The sequence below is a fragment of the Chrysoperla carnea genome, chromosome 1 (genome assembly GCF_905475395.1).
Source record: "Chrysoperla carnea chromosome 1, inChrCarn1.1, whole genome shotgun sequence".
Classification (NCBI taxonomy): domain Eukaryota; kingdom Metazoa; phylum Arthropoda; class Insecta; order Neuroptera; family Chrysopidae; genus Chrysoperla; species Chrysoperla carnea.
Window position 1 is genome coordinate 23147443 of NC_058337.1, and position 25156 is coordinate 23172598.

The 25156-nt window shown below is 28.5% G+C and overlaps 3 protein-coding genes across 3 annotated transcripts in view; 2 read left to right on the forward strand and 1 right to left on the reverse strand.

Annotated features, from left to right (window-relative positions):
* The window catches only part of LOC123304600 (probable citrate synthase 2, mitochondrial), a 28521-nt gene extending 14243 nt beyond the window's left edge, over positions 1 to 14278 (forward strand). Inside the window, exons 2-6 of the mRNA XM_044886372.1 lie at positions 10268 to 10450; positions 11245 to 11831; positions 12325 to 12457; positions 12520 to 12828; positions 13742 to 14278. Of these exons, the coding sequence (XP_044742307.1) occupies positions 10268 to 10450; positions 11245 to 11831; positions 12325 to 12457; positions 12520 to 12828; positions 13742 to 13906 (1377 nt within the window). The 3' untranslated portion in view covers positions 13907 to 14278. The remainder of the gene's footprint in view (positions 1 to 10267; positions 10451 to 11244; positions 11832 to 12324; positions 12458 to 12519; positions 12829 to 13741) is intronic.
* Positions 14279 to 17385: 3107 nt separating this feature from the next.
* LOC123304381 (zinc finger protein OZF-like) lies at positions 17386 to 18880 on the reverse strand. The gene is made up of 2 exons (XM_044886354.1): positions 18733 to 18880; positions 17386 to 18666 (listed from the first exon to the last, which is right to left on the reverse strand). The coding sequence occupies exons 1-2, from the start codon at positions 18853 to 18855 to the stop codon at positions 17575 to 17577; spliced, it is 1215 nt and encodes a 404-aa protein (XP_044742289.1). The 5' UTR covers positions 18856 to 18880; the 3' UTR covers positions 17386 to 17574.
* A 35-nt stretch (positions 18881 to 18915) lies between these two features.
* On the forward strand, positions 18916 to 24278 carry LOC123304365 (isocitrate dehydrogenase [NADP], mitochondrial-like). The gene is made up of 8 exons (XM_044886353.1): positions 18916 to 18982; positions 20398 to 20487; positions 20570 to 20723; positions 22088 to 22194; positions 22254 to 22453; positions 22827 to 23065; positions 23651 to 23902; positions 23973 to 24278. Exons 2-8 carry the CDS (start codon positions 20424 to 20426, stop codon positions 24262 to 24264), a joined length of 1308 nt encoding a protein of 435 aa, XP_044742288.1. The 5' UTR covers positions 18916 to 18982; positions 20398 to 20423; the 3' UTR covers positions 24265 to 24278.
* Positions 24279 to 25156: the final 878 nt, after the last annotated feature.

Genomic DNA, 25156 nt, shown 5'->3' on the forward strand with positions numbered 1-25156 from the left:
GACCGGACCACCATATCGAAAAAATAAAATACTTTCTTGATCTAACACGCTGTAAATGGATATCCTCAATTTCAAAGACTGAAAAAAAGGATTAACTTCAGTGTTTCATAAAAATATTATATAAAAATTGTTAGTATTTATAGAATATCGTGTTTCCTGATGTTTGAAATGAGAGACTAGAGACACAATGTCTGTATAACAAAACATAAAATCGAGGTCGAATTTGTTGTATTCTCACAAATAGTGGGTGATTCAATTTTGATTGCTAATGAATTGTGCCGGAGGTAAAAATGGATTATTTCCATACTTAAAAATCTAATTAATTACCATACTTTCTACCAACGGTTTGTTAAAGTTATTTTAAGAAAACCGCTACTTTGTCCAAAAAGGGAAGTTATCGCCTGCTTTGAGGAACACTACTTTATAGGAATAGAAATCTTTCGAGACTAAACAAATCATTTATAATGAAAAAGAGAGAAATATTAAAAAAAGCCACTACTGAGAGAAACTTCCCAAGAATAAAGAGCTGACGAAAAGGAAAAACAATAAATTATTTTGCTGTCAGTATAATAATATTAATAACTGCCTGTTAGTATAATAATATGCCTGACTGTCAGCTTAACTCGATGATTTCGACGATTTTGCCCATCACCTTTTGTTCCAGTTCTCTTCACAAACATTAAAAGTAATGTATATGTAAAAAAATATCTTTTACATGGAAAATTTTTTTCATTTTCGTTGAGAAACTATTGGCTCACTCTATGCTTTAAGAAAAAAAAGTGGCAATGTGAGTTTTCCATGTTGTTATGTAAGTTTATATCGATTTTCATTGTTTTCAACACAACTTTTTTGTCATTATATTTGAAGTAGATACTTACCGTGTTTTCATATTTTTCAATTATTTTTTATAATTACACGTATTTTATTAACTAAATTCGACAAAGGGGAGAAGATCTTCAACTCGATACTTCCCTTTTCATTCTCATAAAAAAGATTTTTAAGTTGTTTTAAAAGTCGGTAGGAAAAAGTTTTCTTAAAAATTGCTATTAGATTAAAAGATAATACTAAATAAAATGTATCAAGGTAATAAAAATTGTAAAAGTATAGGATCAGTTTTAATTTTAAATTATTAAAATCAAATAATAAAAACTTCTGAAATTTAAGAAGATAAGTATCTGATAATATTTTAATTAATACTAGTCAGTAGCCAGATAGTGACGTCAAATTTTATGTAACTTCATATTTATCTAATCAGTGAATTAGTGAGAGTTTAAGAGTTTTTTGCATTTTTCACACTAAATATTTCAATACGTGGGATATGTATAATTTAAATTTAATCTATTGTCTGTCTGCTTAATTCTTCGTACTGCGGAAATTATATGAAATTTTATTCAAAAAAAAAAAAAAAAAATCGTCTTCAAACATAATTAAATCATTTTCTTCTGCTTCTGAGCCACTTTTTATCTATGCTTGCTTTTGTTTCCAGAAAACTTGTTTATGGAATTATAAGTTGCCAAGTCTCACTGGGAACCTGCTTGTCCCTTTTTATTGACTTTAGTCTTCAGCTATCTTACTCTACCCTTATCTTAGACTTAAAAGAAAAGGCGCAAGTTCGCGCTAGATTTATTGTCATAATCATATTAAAGAATATTTAAACTTTTCCTTGTTACAAAAAATTTTGCCTGAGAAAACCTCATACAAAAACAAAAAGCTTTGAGTATGATAAAAATGAAAAAAATTATTTTTTTTAACAGCAAATATGAATCACAAATATTTAATTATTTCAATAGAAACATTAAAATTAATTACTAATAAATAAAGCACAATCCTTCGTTTTTAATTTCCAATATAAATCTTTACTTAATTGCACTAACAAACACAGTAAACATAAATTAAATGACACGGTAAGTCGAGAGTGGCAACAATTATAACATGCACCCGTAAGAGCAGGTAGATTGCGGCTTACAAAATAGGCGGTAGGGGGGATTAAGTTGAAGTAACTCAAATGGTCTGTTCGTGATGAAGTGGTTATCTAACTACCCCAAAAAACCATTTTCAATGCAAAACAAAAGAGGTGATTTTTCTGACTTTTGACCAGAAATTTGATATAAATACTCTACTGTACGATGGAAACTCGTAGTTTCTGGGGAGTAAACTCCTTTATAGAGTTTTCATGAAGTACAAGTGAAGTTTAATCAGCGTTCAGCAGGAAAACCCTAAGTTTTGTGTGCAGTTGCAACACGAAATATATATTGCCGTTCTTTCCGTAAGAAGAAATCCGTGATAACACCGGCAAAAATCCACGCAAACCTCGATAAAGTGCAGTAAGAATATCGTGTCGCAACTGCACACAAAACTTCGCGTTTACACTGTTTAAACTCTATCAATACCACAACAACGCAAATTATTTTAATTTATTTATACTTTAAATAAAACAACACTGCAAAAAAAGCATGCAAAAATAACGGATTTATTAAATCATGACAAATAATAATTTTTTCACGTGCAAAAATTCATGCTCCACATAATCAGAATATAAACAATAAAAAAAAAATTCTTTTTGCATATAATTTAGGTCACAATGTTACAAAAAAAATTGATAAATAAAAAAATTAATCACCAAAATTAATCGCACATACACATCAAAAAAAATTGAATACCACCCATCATTGTAATGATCATTAAGTCAATTCAAGGTTACGATAGTTATTATAATTTGGTGGCAAAGGGTTAAATAAATGTTTATAATAATTTTAGACAGATATTTGAAAATTTCTGAATATCTATCTCATTTCTAATCAATTGACCTTACAATGTTCTCATATACAAAAGTTTAGACAACGCATTACTTTTTTTTTCAATGTAATAAAACTTTTTATTTTATACAATACTACTTTTTAAAAGGGTGTCCACAAACTGGCAAAAATAAGGATTTTTCTATCTAGAATTTCGTCAATAGATTGATGAAAGAAAAGTCAAATGTTTTTTGCTTAACTTAACCTTTTGAACAGTGTGGTAAATGTAACGGATTTTGGTATCCAATTCGGAACATTTTTTAAATAGGTTTCTTTCGTTGTAAAAACAAAAAAAAAAGTTTTCCGTTTCTGGAACGTGTATTCTTTGATGATGTTTTCTTGAATTCTCTGCTTCTGTTGATGGGATTGAGGAAAATAAAAAAATAATTCGTTGTTATGGATTTCTACATCGACAACTTGCCTGAACAATGCAAAACAACCTCAAAATCTTAAGAATATCGCAGTAACCTCATATTTTCAACTTTCTTTAATAACTTTTCGAAAAATGAAGAAATTGGATTGAAATTCTGGAAAAAGACGTAAAACTTATGACCATAAAAAAGTTTTGTAAATGTTTAACCTCAATTTTGAGGTTAAAATTAGTATTTCAACTCAATTCCTTCATTTTTCAAAAAGTTATCAAGGAAAGTTGAAAATATGAAGTTACTACGGTTTTGGTGAGCCTAAGTGGTCGAGCAGTTTAAGGCGTTAGACTTTGACCGTTTGTCTACTGAGACTTGTCGCCCTATTAGCTCAGTTGGTTAAAGCGTTATCAATTCCGCGTTATGCTTAGGGTAGCGGGTTCGATTTCCGCCGTCGCAACAAAATTAGTTTAATTAATAGTTGTGATGGGCTGGTGTAGTGCATGGTATATGCATGAAGGAGGTGCATTCAGCCTCTCAAAATAATTGAGGAGCTGATAAATGAAATTATCGGTGGTAAAAGTGGTAAACCACATATAAGGTATCACAATGGGTTTTATAGCCTAAGTGTGCCCTTCGTGGACAGCCAATATAACCTAACCTAATGTTGTAAGAGGGCAAAGATTTAAAAAATCGTCAACAAATTTTATTTCCATTAACGCAATATTAGAACCTTAATTTTCTTTATCTTCAAAATAATGTTTAACAACTTTCGGCTTAAAATTTTCCAAAGAATACGCTCTTAAGGTATGCCCACTTTATTAAAACTTGCGTTATTGTCTGCTGCAAAACTGCAAGAGGCTATTTACAATCTTACCGGTAATCATATTAATCAAACATGTGTTAATAATTTAATATAATAAATTGAACTCGATTCTTGTCTGCTTCGTTACAAATCATTTTATGCATATTTAAACAAATATTGATTCAATTTGTAGTATCTGTATAACACTTGGTCAAGGATTCCGTATCCATACCTTTTAAGAGGCCACGTTGATCATCATTACCTATTCATTACAGATGAAATGCAGCTCACCCTGCGGTTGAGTTTTTGAGATTATACATTTGACATGCCAAGTTTTACTCATCAAATTATTTTGAGAATTTATTTCATTATTATTTTAAATAATTATGTATTTATTTAAAATGTAACTTAGAAACTAACCTGTTATAAAATGAGTGTCGTACTTATTTGCACCGTGCGTGAGTTTTAATGGAGGCATTTCCATGGTAACGATACACTACTTTAATTATAGAATTGTATGGATGCATATATAATTGTATGGATTGCATTTATGACTTACATTGAAAATTTAATATTATTGTCTCACAAATTTAAATAAATAATTATGATAATTTACATTTGAAAAATAATATTTGTGCAATTTGATTTCTCATTTTCACAATTTTTAATGCATTAAGTTGTGTTTTTCAATAATTTTAATTTGACATTTTCTATAATATTAACATGTAAAGAATTTCAAATTAGTCATAACACCCTCCTTTATCGCCAAAAACTGGAAGCGTTTTATTATCCCTACCATGACTACGCACACAACGAATATTATGATTTTATTTTTATTAATTGACGAAATCCGAATGCAGTTACTATAATCATACACTATAATTATAATTAATATCCAATATTGTTATGATAGACTCCGTTTTTTCTTTCTTGGACCTCCAAAATTCGTCTTTTACTGCGCGACTAGTCTATATGTATTTTAAGGTAGGGTCAGGAGTCATAAAATCATAGCCCGTCATAAATTATAAAGTACTCCCCATTTATAACATATAATCTTATTGCAAGCTGTAGCTCTCAAACAAGTACGCTTGGAATTTTTATTATTATAGTATAAGAAAGTATTTTGTGTTGGATTTACTTAAATTTACTTTTGCGAATAAACTATATGTTGTTCATTTATCTTTTTTTGTTTTGCGTAATTTTATTTTGATTTTTTTGTTTTAAATATTTAATTTTACACAAGAGGATTGCTAAAGCAATCGATCGGTATATCTAATTAATTTTTTAATAGTGTTAAGTTGTTAGCTTAATGGGTACATTTGAATTACAAAAATCTATTAAATTCAAAATAAATATCTAGATTTCAATACACGTACAATATGGCCACTGGATTGACGTAGGTGTATTTTAACTAAACATATCCTTTTCCTAAACATAATAAAATGATTGTCTATTTTTCTATAAATGCCATAAAACTCAGGGTATATCCTTTTCGTAAAAAATTTTTATTTTACAGATTATTATGGGTCTAAGGATGATGCATTTTTTATTTGTAATTACTATAAAAAATTTTTAACGCTCGAGTTAGGGTCAATTCATAAACGACTATTGAACTATGCGTATTACATTGATGCAAGAAAAAAATTACATTAACGTACATAAAGTTGCATATCTAATAAAATTGTATGTAATATTTTGATCAATTTTTTCATTTTATTCTTTAAATTATTAAAATGTTCATTTTAGAAACATTGTTAAAATAAACATTATAGAACCTTCTACATTTTTTAATGATTTCATATACGTGCTTAACTATTTAACAGTTCATTCTACTTAAATTGGATCAATTAATAAAGATAAGAAAATTTCATAAGACATATTAATCGGTTTATTTAGACTTTCATGTCTCCATGAGTTTCGCAATAATTTTTTTTCGCCCAAACATACCTTTCAGCGGAAAACAGATGTGTATTATTTTTTTAAATCTCCGTAATAAGATTTTAATAATTCACCTGATGGAAAAAAATTTGCTATATAACACTGGGTTTTTTTTTTATTTGCACATTTCGCTTATTAATTTTCCGAAATAGATTACTGGTATTTAAATAGATATAGACAGATTAAATAAATTTTTATTTAATTAAATTTTTCTTTAGATTGTAAATTTAGTGGAAGATTTAACGATTCATTTAGCGCCAAGTGCTAAAATCTCTTTTACCTAATGTAATTTTGATTAATCTTGATGAATTCTCTAAAATTTTATGAATTTAATTAAAGATTTTTTTATTTCCTTCTAAGATAATAAAGTTTATACGTAGAAGTGGAATTTTTTTTCATTTGAAAATGAGGCGCTCCTTAATGAACATTCTTATTTCGAAATATCTTAAAATAAATAACATTTTCTGTAATCATCAGGAAAACATTTATTTTTATCTTTAATGAGTATTTGAACTGTTTACGTATTTTAATTTTATAAATTATTAATAAATGATTGATTGCACAGACTAATTGTAAAGCGATAACATATATTTCACAATATTAACAAAATGAATACAAATATATTGATTGTTAAATAGAATAGAGAACTTGCATTAATTTCTTTTATCACAAATTCATATATAAATGAAAGAATAACTCATCTAAAGTATATTTAAGTAATTTTTTTTTTAAATTAAAATGCCAGTTTAATTAATTATTAATAAAAAATAGTTATACCTTTAAATAAAAAAACTGTAGTGACGTATTTACAACCGCTTAGGCTCTAAGCCAATCGAATTCATGCTAAATTTACATTTTTCAGTTTGTTTCTACGGAAATATACGTTAAAATATAATGAAAGCAGTTTTAGAAACAAACCATTTATCATTCTGCGTGTAAAATTGTATCATTTCTCCTACTTTTAAAAATGCACTTTTATGAAATGTACATATTACATAGTAAATAATGATTAGAAAATGAATTTTTTCAAAATTTTTTAATTTTTGCTTTTGAAATCAAGATGCCCAGATCTCCGATAATTTTTTTGACATCAGTTTCATGTTCAGCCACCCCAAAAACCCTCGAGTAACCATTTTCAGTCCATTTAGTACATTATTGACGGAATAATAATTTTTTTCAATTGCCTAAAAATGTGCATTTTTTAATGCATAAACGAGGGAAATATCTTCCAATATTCATAAAGTTTATAAATATCTTCTAGACCCTAATGCAATACCGCATCCCGATTCATCTTCGAAAATTTTAGAGATGAAATGCTAAATTTCCTCGTCTACTTGGCTATTACATTACACAACGAAATCGAAGATTGTTTAAGGGAAAAAACTGATACCTTTGATTTTTCAACGGGTTAAATCTAGTATTTTGAATCTAAACTGGTAAAAGAGATAATAATAATCGAAAATTTAAATAAACTAACAAAAAAAAATTAATCAAGAATACATCACTCATAAAAACACATTTATTGATACCCGATAGTAATAGGTCAGTTTCTCAGCAGAGAATATTTTAATCATTATTTAAAAGTATTAAAGTTCAACTATCTTGGCAACGGAATTGCGAACAAAGTTCTTTCAAGATTCTATTTTTTTAAAAACTTTTCATGAATTTTCTTTAAATACTTTTTGGGCTTGAATATAAGATTTGTGCTTGTTGAATACGACTCTTGAAGTAATAACGACAAGATTTACAAGAATTTGAGAAAGCTATTAAATGAATGCGACAAAACCTATTTTATGCTTATGCTTTACAATTGTTTGGCTACTGGTCTAATTATTAGCTCATTTTACGGTGCTTGAATAAAAACAAGTAATTATAAATAAATATGATTTATGTGAAAATTATGTCAATATTTGCAACACAATGTTGCAAAATTATGTTTCAACATTTTAAGAAGAAAAAATATATTCGTAAATAGAAATGTATTCAACGATAATATTTTAATGAATACAATCGATATTGAAACGAAATTAACTTAGTTTACCTGTAACTGGCGAATAATTTTTTTTCGATACATTTTCCCGTAGATATATTTCGTAAAAATAAACGCTCAAATGAATTTTGTTCTAATTCATATGTGGCGACTTCTAAAGTTTCGATAAACTCGCAATATTAGGCATAAAGTCAATACCCTCTCGAATTTTCAAATTTCTATCATTAGCGATTAAGACTGCGCGTCGATATATCAGTCGCGACATTGCCTATTCCCCCTCCAGGTTATTTACCTCCTCTGAAATGTTTCTGATTTTAAATAATATACAAAAAGAATCATTTTGAAAAAAAAAATCATCAAAATCGGTGCTGTTATTGAGGACTCCTGGGTAAAAACATTCATTGATGCGACTAAAAAGACGTATAAAAGAATGATTATTTGATTTAAAAAATTTATAATTTTTGGTATCATTTTCATTTTTACGGTATTGAATACCTTAATTTAACGATGAAAAATGATTTAATACAGGAAATTTTATGGTAAGAAAGAAATTCCCATAAATAAATATTTCAAAAACCTTGTACCTTGTTTTAGTATCTAGGAATGTATAATTTATAGTAAATTATATATATAAATAATTATTCAACTTGAATTTTTATACCAAGGTCATTTTCGATTTTCATTTGATGTATTTAAAAGGTGATTGGATTGAAATTAAAAAATTTGTAAAAATCAAGTTTTGTGAGAATTTTATATCTAGTATTTATTGTAAAACTTTTGATCAAACAATAACATTATTACGCATTGCCAGGATCTTAAAAAAAAGAATTTCAAACTTGTATAAAATTAATTTATTGATCAGTCTAAAATTGACTTTTAAATCTTAAATCGGATTAGCATTTTTATGAATAAAATATATTAAAAATCGCTTCGTTTGACTTTATTATTTTTTTTATGAGCGTATTCGCTTTTTCCGAATGATTGTCAGTAGGTCATGATGATTCCAGCACGCATCTGACAATATTGAATGAATTATTATAATTTGGGTGCACCATAAAAACGCTTTGGTATCGTTTTGCTGGCTTTCTAAATAGGCTACAATTTTCCATATAAACTTTTGTTTTTAGTCTAAATTTTAAAAAATTATCATGTATTTACATCTAAAAAAAAATTATATAATTATATAATTAACATCATGCGAAGATATTTTTATATATATAAAATATTTTTTATAAATATTGGTACAAAGATCACTTAAGTAAATCATCATGAAAGATTATTAAAAAACTTTTCAATATGTTTCAAAATATAGTTATTCAGTTTCTATCTAAAAATTCTTTGTTTAAAAATAAATCTGCTTACGAAATGATCACAATACTTAATTCATTGACGCAAACCTAAATTAGATTTTCAAACTAACATCTATGTATTTGAATATAGTGTATTGCATATTTCGTGAACGTGCAAAGATAACAAATTATATATTGGCCTTTCATCAAATTAAAGACTTATTAGCTATACCTAAATGAATGTATTAAATTGCCGTCAAGTTGACGCCAATTCAACTTTGACAATACACAGCGATTACAGCTATTATTAGTCTGCGGCAATACGTATATTAGAATTCGGCAGTTGTCAAGTTTGATATCATTTTAAGTTAGTTTAGGTCATGTCTACTGTGATATGAAAAGGGAGCGGAGAGGGTCCTGACCTGTCTTCAGTCTCTATTACTTGAACCAATTTAAGCTGTTTGGAACAGCAAAAATTTTGGCGCCATTTTAAAAAATAAAGATAGGCAAATGGCCGACTTAAGTGGATAAGTCATCTCACTGAATAGAAAAACTAGTGACAGAACTGGTCACTCAACGCCGCCATCCCATGATAGTTCCTGGATCTCAGGAATAGACCGAGTACATTGATTGATCCTAAACTTGACCTATATGTTCCCTTCGAAAAATGAATGATTATCACCAAAGCTATCGATTTACTCGAACTCGACCCGTTCTGTTTTGCGGTGCCATACCTTTCTTTGCAACAAGTATAGTATTATTCTAATACAGAGAAAAAATCACGTCAGTTTTTATAAAATAGCTCTCTCACACCGCCCTGATTCATCAGAAGCGATACTCGCACAAGCAATTTAAGGGTAATTTTAAAATTTAGTAATTGTTGGCTAAGTGAAAATTGCAAAAAGTTAAAAATTTCCATTTTGGTTACAGGCATTATATTAAATATATAGAACTTTTGCTTGACGGCCAGTCAATCGGGCTTATATATTAAATGGAAATATTTCCCAATTCTATTGTATAATTTTTAAATTATGGATATTACAATACTTCCAGAATAACTTTTTAATTTCAATTTATTTTTGTTACAGAAAATCACACAAATTAGCACAATCCTTAAACAACTGAACGAAATTAGTATCCGACACAAAAGTACTAGCGAAACAGATTTAAAAAAAGTTTTAGCAAGCATTATTCCCCCCGAACAAGAAAGAGTTAAGAAGTTCCGTAAAGAACATGGAAACACAAAAGTTGGAGAAGTTACCGTTGATATGGTAAGTATTTTATATTATTAATTTTTAAAATTAATTCGACCTACAATCATGCAAAAACAATTTTCGATGCCAAATACTATAAATATCTTTTATGTAATACCATCATATGACTATATCAGTTTTGAAAAGAAGTTCATTGTTCATTTGAATATTTAAAAAAATGAAACAATCTAAAATTAATTTGTATTCAGATGGTCGTAGTTTTTTATGTGATTAAATTTTAAAATTTGGTCATTTAGAAATGGATTTTTTATTTTTTGGGAGGGCGTAGATTACTAATTATGTTGCCCCGTCTGTCGTTTTAACTAAAAACGCGGCCAAAGTATGTCCATAGTTAAAAAAAGATCAGAAATTCAATTGGGAATTCAAAAAATTCGTAATTTATACTCCACTTGCATATAGGTCTTATAGGTAAACTGCCAAAATATGATCATAATCAATTCAAAATTTAGCCCATAGGACCAAAAACTGTAACAAAAAAATTAAAATTATTATCTTTAAAAGTTAAATGTGACTGATCCGTGTGCAAAATCGGGGAAAACATTGATGCTTTCTGGGGCGTAGCCCTCGGGGGACTATAAAAATCGTAATCTACACAACAAAAACCATAAAAAATGGATTATCAAAGTTAAGTATGACTTGCATACGGGTCTTGCCTGTAGTAATATGGAATGGAATCATTGCGTTCGTACATTACATTAAAGCATATTTATAAATTGGTTCAATTTTTTATTTGGTGGTTAGTTCAGTAAATAATGGACAAATTTTTCTAAATATTTGGTATAATTTTTCAGATGTATGGTGGTATGCGTGGAATCAAAGGTTTAGTATGCGAAACATCAGTTTTAGATCCCGATGAAGGTATTCGTTTCCGTGGGTTATCAATTCCTGAATGCCAAAAAGTTTTACCAAAAGCCGCTGGTGGCGCCGAACCTTTACCAGAGGGTCTATTCTGGTTACTTTGCACCGGTGAAGTTCCTACTGATGCTCAAGTGAAACAATTATCAGCAGAATGGGCAGCACGTGCTTCATTACCAGCACATGTTAACCGAATGCTTGAAAATTTCCCACCATCTTTACATCCAATGTCACAATTTTCTGCTGCAGTAACAGCATTAAATTTAGAAAGTAAATTTGCTAAAGCATACACTGATGGTGTGAAAAAAGCACAATATTGGGAATACGTATATGAAGATAGCATGGATTTAATTGCTAAGTTACCAGTAATTGCAGCTAAAATTTATAAAAATACGTACAAAAAGGGTGCAGAAGTTGGTGCCGTTGATAGTACTGCCGATTGGAGTAAAAATTTCTGTAAAATGTTAGGTTTCGATGACCCTAAATTCATCGAATTGATGCGATTGTACCTTACAATTCACAGGTAAATAAAATATATTTTTAATAAAATAATAGATTAGAACTAAAGGCGAATGTTTCTAGAAAGATTTTAAAAAAAAATTTTCATGCCCACTAATGCAATTTGTGTTTACTTAAAAACGAACCTTTAGGAATTATACTTTTGAGTAAATGAACCATTTCTTGTAATATTTTTATCCAAAAAAGTAAGGGTAAAAACGCCGGTACATAGCAGGTATTCGATGTAAACTAAAAGACGAAAATAAATATTAAAAGATTAACTATTCGAAAATTTCGCACGGGTATCTTTTATTATTTATAAACAGAAATTTATATTTGACTTTTAATCGTACGTTATCAAAATTTCGACGAAATTGATCTTTTTCAGTACTGAAGCTCAGTTCTAAATTGAACGAAAGCCTGTGCCTCAATTAAATCCTATAAGAACCCAAAGAGACGATTAGCATTTATACTATAATATTTTAATATGAAAAAATTAAAAATTTTAATTATTTCAGTGACCATGAAGGAGGTAATGTATCAGCACACACTGTTCATTTGGTTGGATCTGCACTTAGTGATCCATATTTATCATTTGCCGCTGGTTTGAACGGTTTAGCTGGTCCTCTCCACGGTCTCGCCAATCAAGAGGTAAACTCATTTATAAAAAAAACAACCTTGATATGATGACTAAATATTTTTATTATGTATAGGTACTCATCTGGCTATTGAAATTGCAAAAGGAAATTGGTGCAGGTGCAACTGAACAAGAAATGAAAGACTTTATTTGGAAAACATTAAAATCTGGTCAAGTTGTGCCTGGTTATGGTCACGCTGTACTTCGTAAGACTGATCCACGTTACACTTGCCAACGTGAATTTGCATTAAAACACTTACCTGATGATCCATTATTCAAATTGGTATCAACAATTTACAATGTTGTACCACCAATTTTAACTGAACTTGGAAAAGTTAAGAACCCATGGCCAAATGTAGATGCCCATTCTGGTGTTTTATTACAGGTAAAAATTTTAATTATTATTACCTAAGTTTGGTATTATTAAGTTGGTGCACATGAAATTATAAAGAAATCAGATCAAAATCAAAATTTCAAAATGTATTGAAATTATTGGTACTAATTTTGTATTCAATTTGATAGACTAGCCCGTTGATTTTATATAGCAGCAGATTATCCCGAAGTTTAATTTTACTCACTATTTTGGTATGCTTATGTCTCTTTCACAGTACATTTTTGTTTATTTCGCGGAAAAAATGAATTTTGTTTTATGGATTCTAATCGATTCTAATAAATACCACGAAACGGTAATTTTGATGTTAGCCAAAAACTTTGGTAAAAAGTTCAATGATTGATCGATAATGTTTGTCACTTTTTGCTTTAAATCCACATATTCTAGAAGAAATTCATCCTTATCGCACGTCATCATTTAATTGATCAGCAATTGTAATCGAATTTTTTATTAAAAATACGACAAATACCGTCGATCAAAGACATGCCTAAATTTGAACAAACTCGTTAGATATTGAAGTTACATACTATCTCTCTTAAGATGTTTTCGGTTGAAGAGTTTGGAGTTTTTCTAGAACGCGAGTTATGTCCGACGCTCTCAACTACAACCTTCGTGCTATTCGTGAGCAGTAGTCGGTTTTTGACGTATTATTTGGTTAAAATATAATTTCGATCTTTTTGTCTAACGCTCCCCAAAAATTTTATTTTTAAAACTAAATTGTTAGTGCTACAAAAGTCGTATTGTCGTATTAAAATAATTGTAAATTCGTAAACACTTATTGAACTGAAAGCTAAGTTAAATTATTTATTCACTGCCTCTCATACGCACTAACCTATTCTTAAATTCGCATAATGAAGATAAAAATGTTCGTCGTACTAAATTTTTTTATTTATTTTTTTTTTTGCAGTATTACGGACTTAAAGAAATGAATTACTATACTGTACTCTTCGGTGTATCTCGTGCTTTGGGTGTATTAGCATCTTTGGTTTGGGATCGTGCCTTAGGTTTACCAATTGAACGTCCCAAATCTATGTCAACAAATGGTTTGATGAAAGCAGTTGGAGCCAAGTGAATAAAATCATAAGAAGTTCATTCGATTCATCATTGGTGAAGAAATACATTTATCACAAGTTAAAAACTTCTCCCCTCCTTTAATTTATTTAAAAAATGCAGCAAAATAATAATTTTAAGCAATATCACAAAGAAAATCATTTGAAAGAACCCCAATCGCAACAGAATAAATAAATCAATAGTGAAATTTGATAAAAACACACAACGTAATTATAAAAACAGCGAAATACATAGTAATTTAGTTTTTAGAATATTTCAAAAAAGCTGTACATTTACTTAATATGTCCGTGTATTTTTTTTCTTTTTTTTTGTCTTTTTAAATGTGGCGTGTATGTGTGTGAATGGAATTTATTTATTTGAAAATAAATTATTTCAATTTAGAGAGTATTATTTCCATTTAATCATAGAGTCTGTTCCAAATAGTCTAATAAATCACTTAAAATTTTATTTTACAAAGCAATATATGGTACTGTGATGGGTTACCAATTGAATATGGAACAAACTCGAACATTGTATATAAATTGATAATTCTCTTTTGTGTATATATACCGATTTGAGGGAAAATTATCGATTTTATATAAAAGAAAATTTGTTCGTTATTACTCCTCCCTCCCCTACAATTTTTTAGGAGCTACAATCAATGATCATTAGGTACAATATTAGAAGACAATATTTAAAACAAATTTGTTACTGAATTCATTACTATTGTAAACTTATAATAATAGATATACAAACATCTTAAATGTTCAAAATATTGTATCCAATAGCCTTAAATAATAAAAAGAATTTTACAGTATATTTTTTGTTTATATTTGATTCCAATCATAAAACCATCCCCTATCTTCGCCTGCAAATACTGCTGACTCATGCATTATAGTTAAAACCATTTCGAACTTGGAACGTAATCGTTGATTGAACTTAAGAATCACTAAAATTTAGGAACATTTTTACTTAACATTCCTTCGGACGATGCAAAATGAAGGATTTTTTGAGGTGAAAATATGACCATTTCAACATTGAAATACACCCACCATTCGATGGCAATTTAACTCAAATTTATTTCATAATTAATATAGCCTAATTATGACCAAAATCGCTTTAGCATGAACCGGTCGAGCTTTGCCCACAATTTGCTGAGGCTATTTTTCATTCAAAAATACGGCACTATTTTGGAAAGATTAAGGTAAGCAACGAATTTATTAGTTAAGGAAACCTTTATACCAACAATTGGGATAGATCATAGGCATCGGAATTGCAAAAATAGACAGACAGTGCCTGCCATTCATTGTGATCTACAGTTTATAATTATGACGAACGATTTTTTTTATAAAATACATCCGTTCCACAATGCAGTCGTCTTTCTGAGATACTAAATAGTTTTTCATGCGCCAAGTTGGTAATATTGAACAGGAGTATAAAATTATTATAAAAAATCATATTTATGTTTTTTAGCATCTCCTTAAAATCATATTTATGTTTTTTAGCATTTTGGAATGAAGGAAATGAACTACTATACTGTTTTATTTGGAGTATCGCGAGCCCTAGGTGTACTAGCATCATTAATCTGGGATCGCGCTTTGGGTCTACCTATAGAACATCTCATATCCATGTCTAGAAATGATATAATAAAACTTTGTTTACCCAAATAAAAAAATATAGACTGGAAAATAATTTCTATGTATTCGAAATTACAATGTTTACTTATTCATCATAAGCGATGTATGCCCTACTGTGGATTATTTTTGGTAAATTAGTTTTCAGAGAGCTTTTGTGAAACAAAATTAAATATCGATACCGTAGAGAAAAAATGCGTTTAATAACATTTGCATGGAAAATAGAAACACAAACTGTTATATAGCATGAAAATGGGCCTTTTATTAGTAATATAAGGGTTTAATACATGGCCTAATTGGCGCTGATGTAGAAGCAGTTTTGATGGAACTTATGTCTAGTTCACGTTAGAACAGTATTATTAATACATGTAGTACATAATAATACTAATATGAACCAAGCTTCAGCCTTATACAGAGTCTACCATTACCTCTATACTCTATTATTCATGAATAATCAATATTGTCAACAACAAAAAAAACTTCGGAGGGTGAATATATTCGTTGATTTAATTCAGTCGGTGGAAGTGGCTATATAGGTTTGGCTCGCGAGTATACTTTATAGCCATTTTTAGCCCTATAAGGTCGATAAGATATATGTGATACAGCATTGAAATATTATTATAATGAGTAATAAACGTCTTCAGAATTACAAAACGTTTAGTAAGTTAAGTTAGACATTTCCTTATAATATTTAACTAACTTTTTGTGAAAAGTTGAAAAGAATGTCACTTCACCTAAACTTGCATTTTGTTGTTCTGAGCATGTTAACGTAAAATTAATTTCAATGAATATTTTTTTAAACAGATTGTATTGTCCAACCATTGTTGCCAACTCAGTGGTTTTACCACTAAAACTAGTGATTTTATTCTTCCTTATGGGCAAATAATTTAATATTTTAATATCATTTATGCTAATTATTGAAAGTTTTTTTATATTATTTATTTTATATAAAAATAAAATAAAAATCGTTCTGAATCGATTAACAAGAATTAGACACCATTTCTATATCTCAGCCGAAATAATAATAATAATAAACCAACAAAACCACTCTAGCATTCATAGCAAATCCTTTCAACACAAAACGGCAAGGAGTGATAAATTTTTGAGCAATAGATTATAAAACTAGAAAGTACAAGTTTTCAAATGAGCTATTGAGATTCTAAATTCGATGATGTTTCGCGGAGATACAGCTCTTTGGAATTTGGAGTAGTGTATCTATGAATAAATAAATTAGCTTTCTTTTTATCAAAAAACTTTATTCATTCTACTTTTTATTGTAGCATAAATTAAGTACTGTTTATTTTTGGCAAGAAAAATATTTTTGGCTCTTTAAAATTTTGCAAATTGTAATTTTTGTCTCTTATTTGACTGAAAGGCTGTCAACCCCTGGGCTAGATAATTGAAAGTTGGCAACACTGTTTCAAACTGTATATAATGTAATATCTTGTGTAAAAAATTAATTTTTAATATAATGAATTTACTTAATTTTTTTCTTATCAAACGATAATTATATGTTATAATTTGTTAGGTACTTGATTGGATTTTAATGCTAAGAAAGACTCTAGCTAGTGATAGAAAAAAGAACTATTACCAGAACGCCAAATATAGCACAGCACATTAATATATATAATAAAGCATATATTTCCCCTCTCTTTAATCATTGAAATAATCAGCTGATTGTAACGAAAATGGTTTAATGGTTTATTTTGGTACTCGTGGCGCTGACATCTTAGCGTTAAAAACCAATAGTTAATTTGAAAATACAGTCTAAATTTTCGATAAAATGAAATATTTATAATCGTTAAAATATATTTTTTTAAATAATAAATATTAAAAAATTATGAATCAGATTACATTATAGGCCCCATATAGAAACATTTTCAGATTCGGCCTGATCGAGATTATCAAGATACTCTTTTAGCTTGAAATTTCAATAATTAAATAGTATGATACTAATCATAATCTGAATGTTCGTCAATAATAATAAATGCTAATGATTTCTCTCACAGCCCACAGTAGTACATAAACAAAAATACATAGAGCAGTCTTTTAACGTTTAACTCCCATGAACAAGTTTTTTATGTGTGGTAAGTGTTGACAATACGGAAAACGCTCGTGAGCAAATAGTACATTTAAATGGCTTTTCTCCTGTGTGTGTACGAACATGATTTATAAGAATCATTTTTGTTGTAAAAGCTTTCGAACAATATGTACAAGCAAATGGTTTTGTCCCGGAATGGACACGTTCATGTCGCCATAAAGCACTATGAGTTTTATATTTTTTTCCACATTCACTACAAACATGTTTACGCTCAACTGAATGAATATCCATGTGAGATTTTAATTCTCCTTTTGTTCGGAATCGTTTTCCACATACATTACATAAATGATCGAATTCATCTTTCTTCCCAACATCATGAACATTTTCTACATGCTTTTGCAGCATAGACTTAAATGCAAACGCTTTATCGCATATATTACATGGAAATGGACGATCCGTTTGTGAAGTATGTTTTTGTTTCATGTGATGATTAACATTGTACACCGATTTCCCACAAATATTACAAACGGGTTTCGGGCGCGGTTTCTCACTATGCTTCTGCTTGATATGTTCTTGAAGAGTATCGGTCCGAGTAAATGGTTTCGTACAAAAACGACAAAAATGCGTTTGTCGTTTTCGTTGATGTACAATTTTATGACGATTTAATTTAAAAGCACTTTCAAAGTTTTTACCACATTCGTGGCATGTTTTTTCATGTCGTTTCATATGATTTTCTAATTGTTTATCATTTTGAAAAACATGTTTACATTGTTTACATTTTATAAAATCTTCAATACCGTGTTTTAATGTGCGATGCCTTGCTAATTGCTTAGGTTGTCGAAAAGTATTATTACAAATATCACATATTAGCTTAATAGCGTTTATTATTGGTTTTTCCGAAAAATCCGAATGTATTGATTCAATTTCCTCAATTTCAATAGCCAAGTCTTCATCCTTATCGTTATCATTCGAATCAATTTCAGTCTTTAGGATATCGTTTAAAAGTTTTTCTGATTTTAAACACTGCGTTTTAAAATCAATTACACGTAATACAAAATTTATGCAAAAATTACACATAAGATTCGGCATTCTAATATCTTCACTCATCTTAAAATAGAATTTGAGTATGTTTAGCAATCAATGTCTTTAAACATTTTGCATAAAAATAATTACCTGCAAACCAAAACATTCGTGGAATGTTTCTAGTGAAATCATTTTTGTTAACTCTTTATTTTGACCTAAACAAGTTCTGCATGTTACATGAAAGTTTGATAAGTGTAAAACGTTTTCAGTCATTTCTTTAATATTTTAATTTATTCAAAACATTAGTTTTCGTCTCATTTAAATGTTTATTTTTTTTAAAAGATCCATATCAAAGGTAAAGTTTCCAAGTTATTCAACTCAAGTTAGTGAAACCACAGATGTAAGTTAACCTAGTTTTTTTTTTTTTGAGAAAATATATTTTAAGTATCGGAAATAAATAAGAATTATTTAAATTGATTCATTAAATAACAAATTATCTTTGAATTTGTTATCAATTTCAAATCAATTTAAAATTTAATTTTTTGACATTTAAAATTTTCTTTTATTTTAAGAGGGAAATTTGAAAGTATTAATTGTACAATGAAAAATGAGTTGCATAATTTGTTTTTCGTAATCAAAAAATATATTTTTTTTTAAATCTAATTTAATCTGAGTTTTGATTATACCAAGAATTTTTGGCGATTGTTCTTATACTTGTCGTTTACAAATCATTTTAGGGAATGTATAAGAGTGCAATATTTAATTTTGGAAAATGGGATAATACGCCAGTCAAATCCTACATTAAAATCACAAAGTGCGATGTAAAGCTACTTTTTTAGTATGTTATTTGGATCAAAAAAGCAGCTTTGTATCGCTACTCAGCCCCATTTGTACCAGGTGTCGAAAATTTTGAAAATTTTTCGAAGTATTTGCTAGAAAACTTTTTTTCGATTTTTTTCAATAATTTTTCTTTTCATAAGGCTTGCAAGTTGAAGCTACCTACAAATTTTCATCCCTCCATCTTTTATATTTTTGGAGAAAATGGACGCCAAAGTTTTGCCCTAATTTGCCTCTGCACGAGAAAACAATGATGTTTACGAAAAAATGTTTAGAACAAAATTTATTTATTTTGGTATAAGGAACATTTTTTATCTTTAAACTTTTGTTCAATCCCTAACAGTTTAGCATAAGCAAAACTCAAAATTTTAGCATTTCTAAAATTTTCCAAGCTTCATATCTCTAAAACTATTAGACATACGGAACTTTAGATCGTCTTGTTTCTTAAATTGTTTCAAATTTAGTATACTTTCAAAATGATACGCAACTAATGTTAAAAAGCTCACAGTTTTTGAATTGAACTGCAAAAACTGGAAAAAGTCCGAAAATTTTACAGTTTTTCGCGTATTATGCAGGAAGCACAGCTTTTTTTGCTTGCAAAATGTGATTTCACACTTCCCTAATGGGTCCAAATAACATATCAAAATAAAATTTTCGTATAAAATTTTCGTTTCCAGAGTCAAAAACTACCAAATTTCTTCTGCGTAAAGATAGGTAATGATTGATTTATTTATAAATAAAAAAGTGTAAATAAAAAATGAGATTATGTTTTATCTGCTTAACACCATTGTTGTTTCATTACAGCTCAACCGCAGACTTTATAATCAAAACTTATTTTATTTTCAAAAATACTAAAAAATAGTTTTATCAATCTAAAGATAACATTCTTGGGGTACAAAGGTTTCAAAATAAGAGTATAATCTTAGAAATTTATATCAAATAACAATAAGATTTAATTATAATAATAATTTATTATAGAAATAAATACAAGATATTGAATAAAAATGGCCAGTATAAATATTCTTGGATTATTAAAAACAACGGTTGGCATTTATAGTGGTAGAAGTTGTAAGTGTAATTATTATTGTTGTGCTTTATTTAAAATCTTTTTATTAATTCTTTTATTAAAAAATATATTACATAATGGCAGATGGCACATTTAATCGTATTGTTGCGAAAAATCCCATTGTGGAAATGGATGGTGATGAAATGACAAGAATTATTTGGTCGATGATTAAAGAAAAATTAATTTTTCCGTATGTTAAAGTGGAATCATTATATTTCGATCTTGGTTTACCTCATAGGTGGGTATTATTTTTTTAAATTTACATTTTGATACTTGTCTCATGAAATCAGCATTAAGTTGAATCCCAGGCCAGATTACAAATAAATAAAGCAGTTTTGAACCGAATGATTTTTTATTTCCTACTGATCTGAAAGCCCCGGAGCACGGTGGAAACAAAAATCAACTTTAGTCATCGGAAGTTTATACGTTTTGTTAACACAATCAACGTTATTAATAACGTTTTATAAAAAAATAAAAAATATTTTAAGTTTATACAACTTCACATATTTGGTATGATTTATTTGATTTTGATTTTGGCTAATTGATTCTTGAGTATAAGCGATTTAAAGATAAATAAATAAATAATAAAGATTTGATATATTTAAAAGTTTCGCAAATATTTTCAAAAGACTTTAATTTCTATTTATTAAATCAAAGCTTGTCATATTACGTTTAATGGTACGTTTGTTTTTTCACGTCAGGTCTTGCTGAAGAATCGTCTACATACTTACAACATCATAAGCTCTAAAAACCATGTAAATTTACGGAGTTTGATATTTAAAATATTAATTTAAGTTTAGTTAATACAATTTTTCGGAGGTTAAGTTTGTCTGGATTTATAACCAAAGTTTAGGTTTAGAGTATCAAATTTACTTGCTAACAGGATTATTAACTAATCATTCAGGATTATTGGAAAAATTCCAATAACGAGAATAGATTGAATCAGTTTCAAAAACTGTGTTGTTCAATCAATTTTCTATTGCTGGAATTTTCCCAATAAACCTGAACTGGTGAGCAGTCGACAATATTCCAGTTTTTTATGCTCTTGCTCGCCGGAGGCGTACATATTTGGTCCCCGCTCGCGAAATATTTACTACTTCATGTAAACCAATTTACAAAATACGTCATATATGCTAGATAAGAAAATGAAATAAAATAAAACAGTGCTTAAAATAAAAAAACAATAATAAACTTTTCAAATCAATCAAATATTTGGAATTGAATTGATACACTCTAGTGAACTAATTATATCTCTTAATAAAATAAAAACATTATTTTCAAATTTCAATAATTATGGAATTTTTTTAAATCTTACCAGAATTAAGCGCCTCTCTTGGATGGGTCTAAATATTCAAGCTCAAACGAACTGATTTTAAACATCTTTAAGCTTTTTATTACGGAAATTATAGCTAGTCTGGGACGGAACTTAGACCAGATTAACTCGGTTATTTAATGCTAGGCGATTTAGTTCATCAAAGTATTTATAGACAATCCTTTATCGAAATCTGCCTTTCTTCTTCTTCTTTTCTTAAATTTATTGTTTATAGTTAAATCTATTAAATGGAACACAAAAATGAAACTTGTTTTATTACATTTTTTTAGAGATGCCACAAATGATCAAGTCACAATTGATGCTGCAAACGCAATTCTTAAACATCATGTAGGAATTAAATGTGCAACAATTACACCAGATGAAGCGAGAGTAGAAGGTTAATTTCCAAATTCTATTTAAATGTATATCAACAATTTAAATTGATTACTTTTCCAGAATTCAAACTTAAAAAAATGTGGCTGTCACCAAATGGAACAATTCGGAATATACTTGGCGGTACTGTATTCAGAGAACCAATTTTATGTAAAAATATTCCCAAAATAGTACCAGGTTGGACTAATCCAATTATAATTGGAAGACATGCACATGGTGATCAATATAAAGCTAAAGATTTTGTCATCAAAAAACCAGGAAAGGTAATTCACTTATAATATGATTCAAATATTCCTAAACCAATAATTTTTAAACATAAGTAAATGGTATAAAGTGTGTCAGTGAGAATTGAAAACAGTTATCATCCACCTGGTAACTTATATAGCAGCTTATTACGCTGATCCGAAATGATAAATTGCGTTCTTCAGCTATGGACCACCTGTTTGCATGGGTTCGAGTAACAATCTTTGATCATTTTGCTGTTAAATAAGCTTGAAATTATCACCAAAGTAATTCAAAGATTGAAATACGGATAGAGCTACGATTTTCTTTAAAAAAAAATTGATAAAGGAATCGTAAGAATTAGAAATTATGATATCTTGATTCTAATGATTGCTTTATAATTTAATTTATTAGGTTGACATCGTTTACACTGCTGATGATGGAGAAAAGAAAACTATTGAACTATACAGATACAAGGGCGGTGGTGTAGCAATGGGAATGTACAACACCGATGAAAGTATTGAAGCATTTGCACATTCTTCTTTCCAAATGGGTTTGACAAAAAAGATGCCAATGTATTTGTCAACAAAAAATACTATTTTGAAACACTATGATGGACGATTTAAGGATATTTTTCAAGAAATATATGAAAAGTAATTTAAATTAAGTATATTTTTCCAAGTCCAGTAATATTTTCTTTGTACAAACAAAACACAATCCGCTTTGGTTTGTAATAATTATTATCTATGTGAAATCGATTCAAGTTGACCATAATAACACAAACTAAACTCATGCTCTGTTAGTGATTTGTTAACGTCATTAAATTAATGCGAATTAAATGGCGGTATTAATCTTTATTTTTAATTTTTGTTTATATCAAAAATTTTTCAATTGAAAGACTAAATTCAGCTTTAAATAATAACATTTAAACATTATTTAAAGCTGATTATTAGACTCTAAATTGAACAATTATTCTGACATATCCATTAGAGGACATTCATAAATTACGAAGGTCCCAACAAATCTCACTAAATCTCACCTAAGAGAAATTTTAAGCCTGAGTTGGTCTCAATCCGACTAACAGAACCGTAGATGTTGACCATTTTGCGTTTGCCCGACTCAATTGTTTATTACTTATCTAATTTATCATTACGACTCGGCTATCTAAAGAATAAAGTAGAAAAAGGATTGTAAATATTCTTTATAAGGCTTACATATAATTTAAACTGAAATTTTAGAGATTATAAAAAACAGTATGAAGCTAACAAAATATGGTATGAACATCGATTAATCGACGACATGGTAGCACAAGCATTAAAATCTTCTGGTGGATTTGTATGGGCATGTAAAAATTATGATGGTGATGTTCAATCTGATATTGTGGCACAAGGATACGGATCATTAGGCTTAATGACGTCAGTTTTGTTGTGCCCTGATGGTAAAACAATGGAATCGGAAGCAGCTCATGGAACAGTAACAAGGCATTATAGGTAGAATTAATTATATAAAATGTAAAATTTATTTTGGAATTGATTTTTGTTTTATTATCTTTTTTTATAGACAACACCAAAAAGGATTACCTACATCCACAAATCCAATAGCATCCATATTTGCATGGACTAGGGGTCTAGAACATCGTGGTAAATTAGATAATACACCTGAATTAATCCAATTTAGTAAAAGTTTAGAGAAAGCTTGTATTGATTGTGTAGAAAGTGGTAAATTAACAAAAGATTTAGCTATTTGTATCCATGGATTAAGTAATGTTAAAGAAGAAATGTATTTAAATACAGCTGATTTTATAACAGCCATTGCTGAACAATTAGAGAAAGAATTAAAAGTTAAAAACTGAGATGTATATTTAATTTTTTTAACTAAATAGTTTAAGTTCTTATTCATAATTTTAATTATATAATTTTATAAATCGAGGAATTACTAAATATATTTTGAATTAAGTGGAAATAACATTTATTATTATTTTGTTATAACTTGATAATTTTTTTAAAATTATAATTGTGTTCTTAAATTTTCGTTCGGTAGCTATTTTCTAAAGTATTTTCTAAAGTATTTAATAGATTTATATTGACTCGTATACCCGAGACCCCGAACCGCGGAAAATCCACATTGCCGTTCCTGATAAAAAAGTCGGATTCATGAATCATAAATTTCGGATTCGCCATGTTATTTTAAGTTCTTTTGTCTGCTAAACGGTGACAATTTCTATAAAATGTTGTCAAATAACAGTCTCTTTTCATTTGAAGAAGGCATTTAAGAAGTGAATCTCTGAATTATTTTCAGGAAGAATATGTTTATTTTGAATCCGAAATTTACGATTCATGAATCCTGCTTTTTTATCAGAGACGTATTTATCCTCTCTAAGTTTTAGGGAGTTAGAACACAGATTGTCTACTATTTCATGAAAAAAATTTCCCTGACGTTTTAGGTTTCCCAGACCATTTTTTTGATACAACTTATCATAGAAATTTAAAAAAAAATGTATTCCCAATTGGAATTACTTAATTTTATTAATTTTCACATAAATTTGTAAAAATATATGTGAAAATTAGTTACGATGTGCTAGTTTTATAGAACAATAGAAAAATCAAAATTTCCGAAAGTGATCATTTTGAGCTTCTCTACTGTGGTGTTATTAAAAATTTGATTTTTAGTAGTATGACAAAGGTGCAAACTAAGTGGAAATATTCATAAATATTTAACGAAAATTTAAAAAATGCAATAAATAT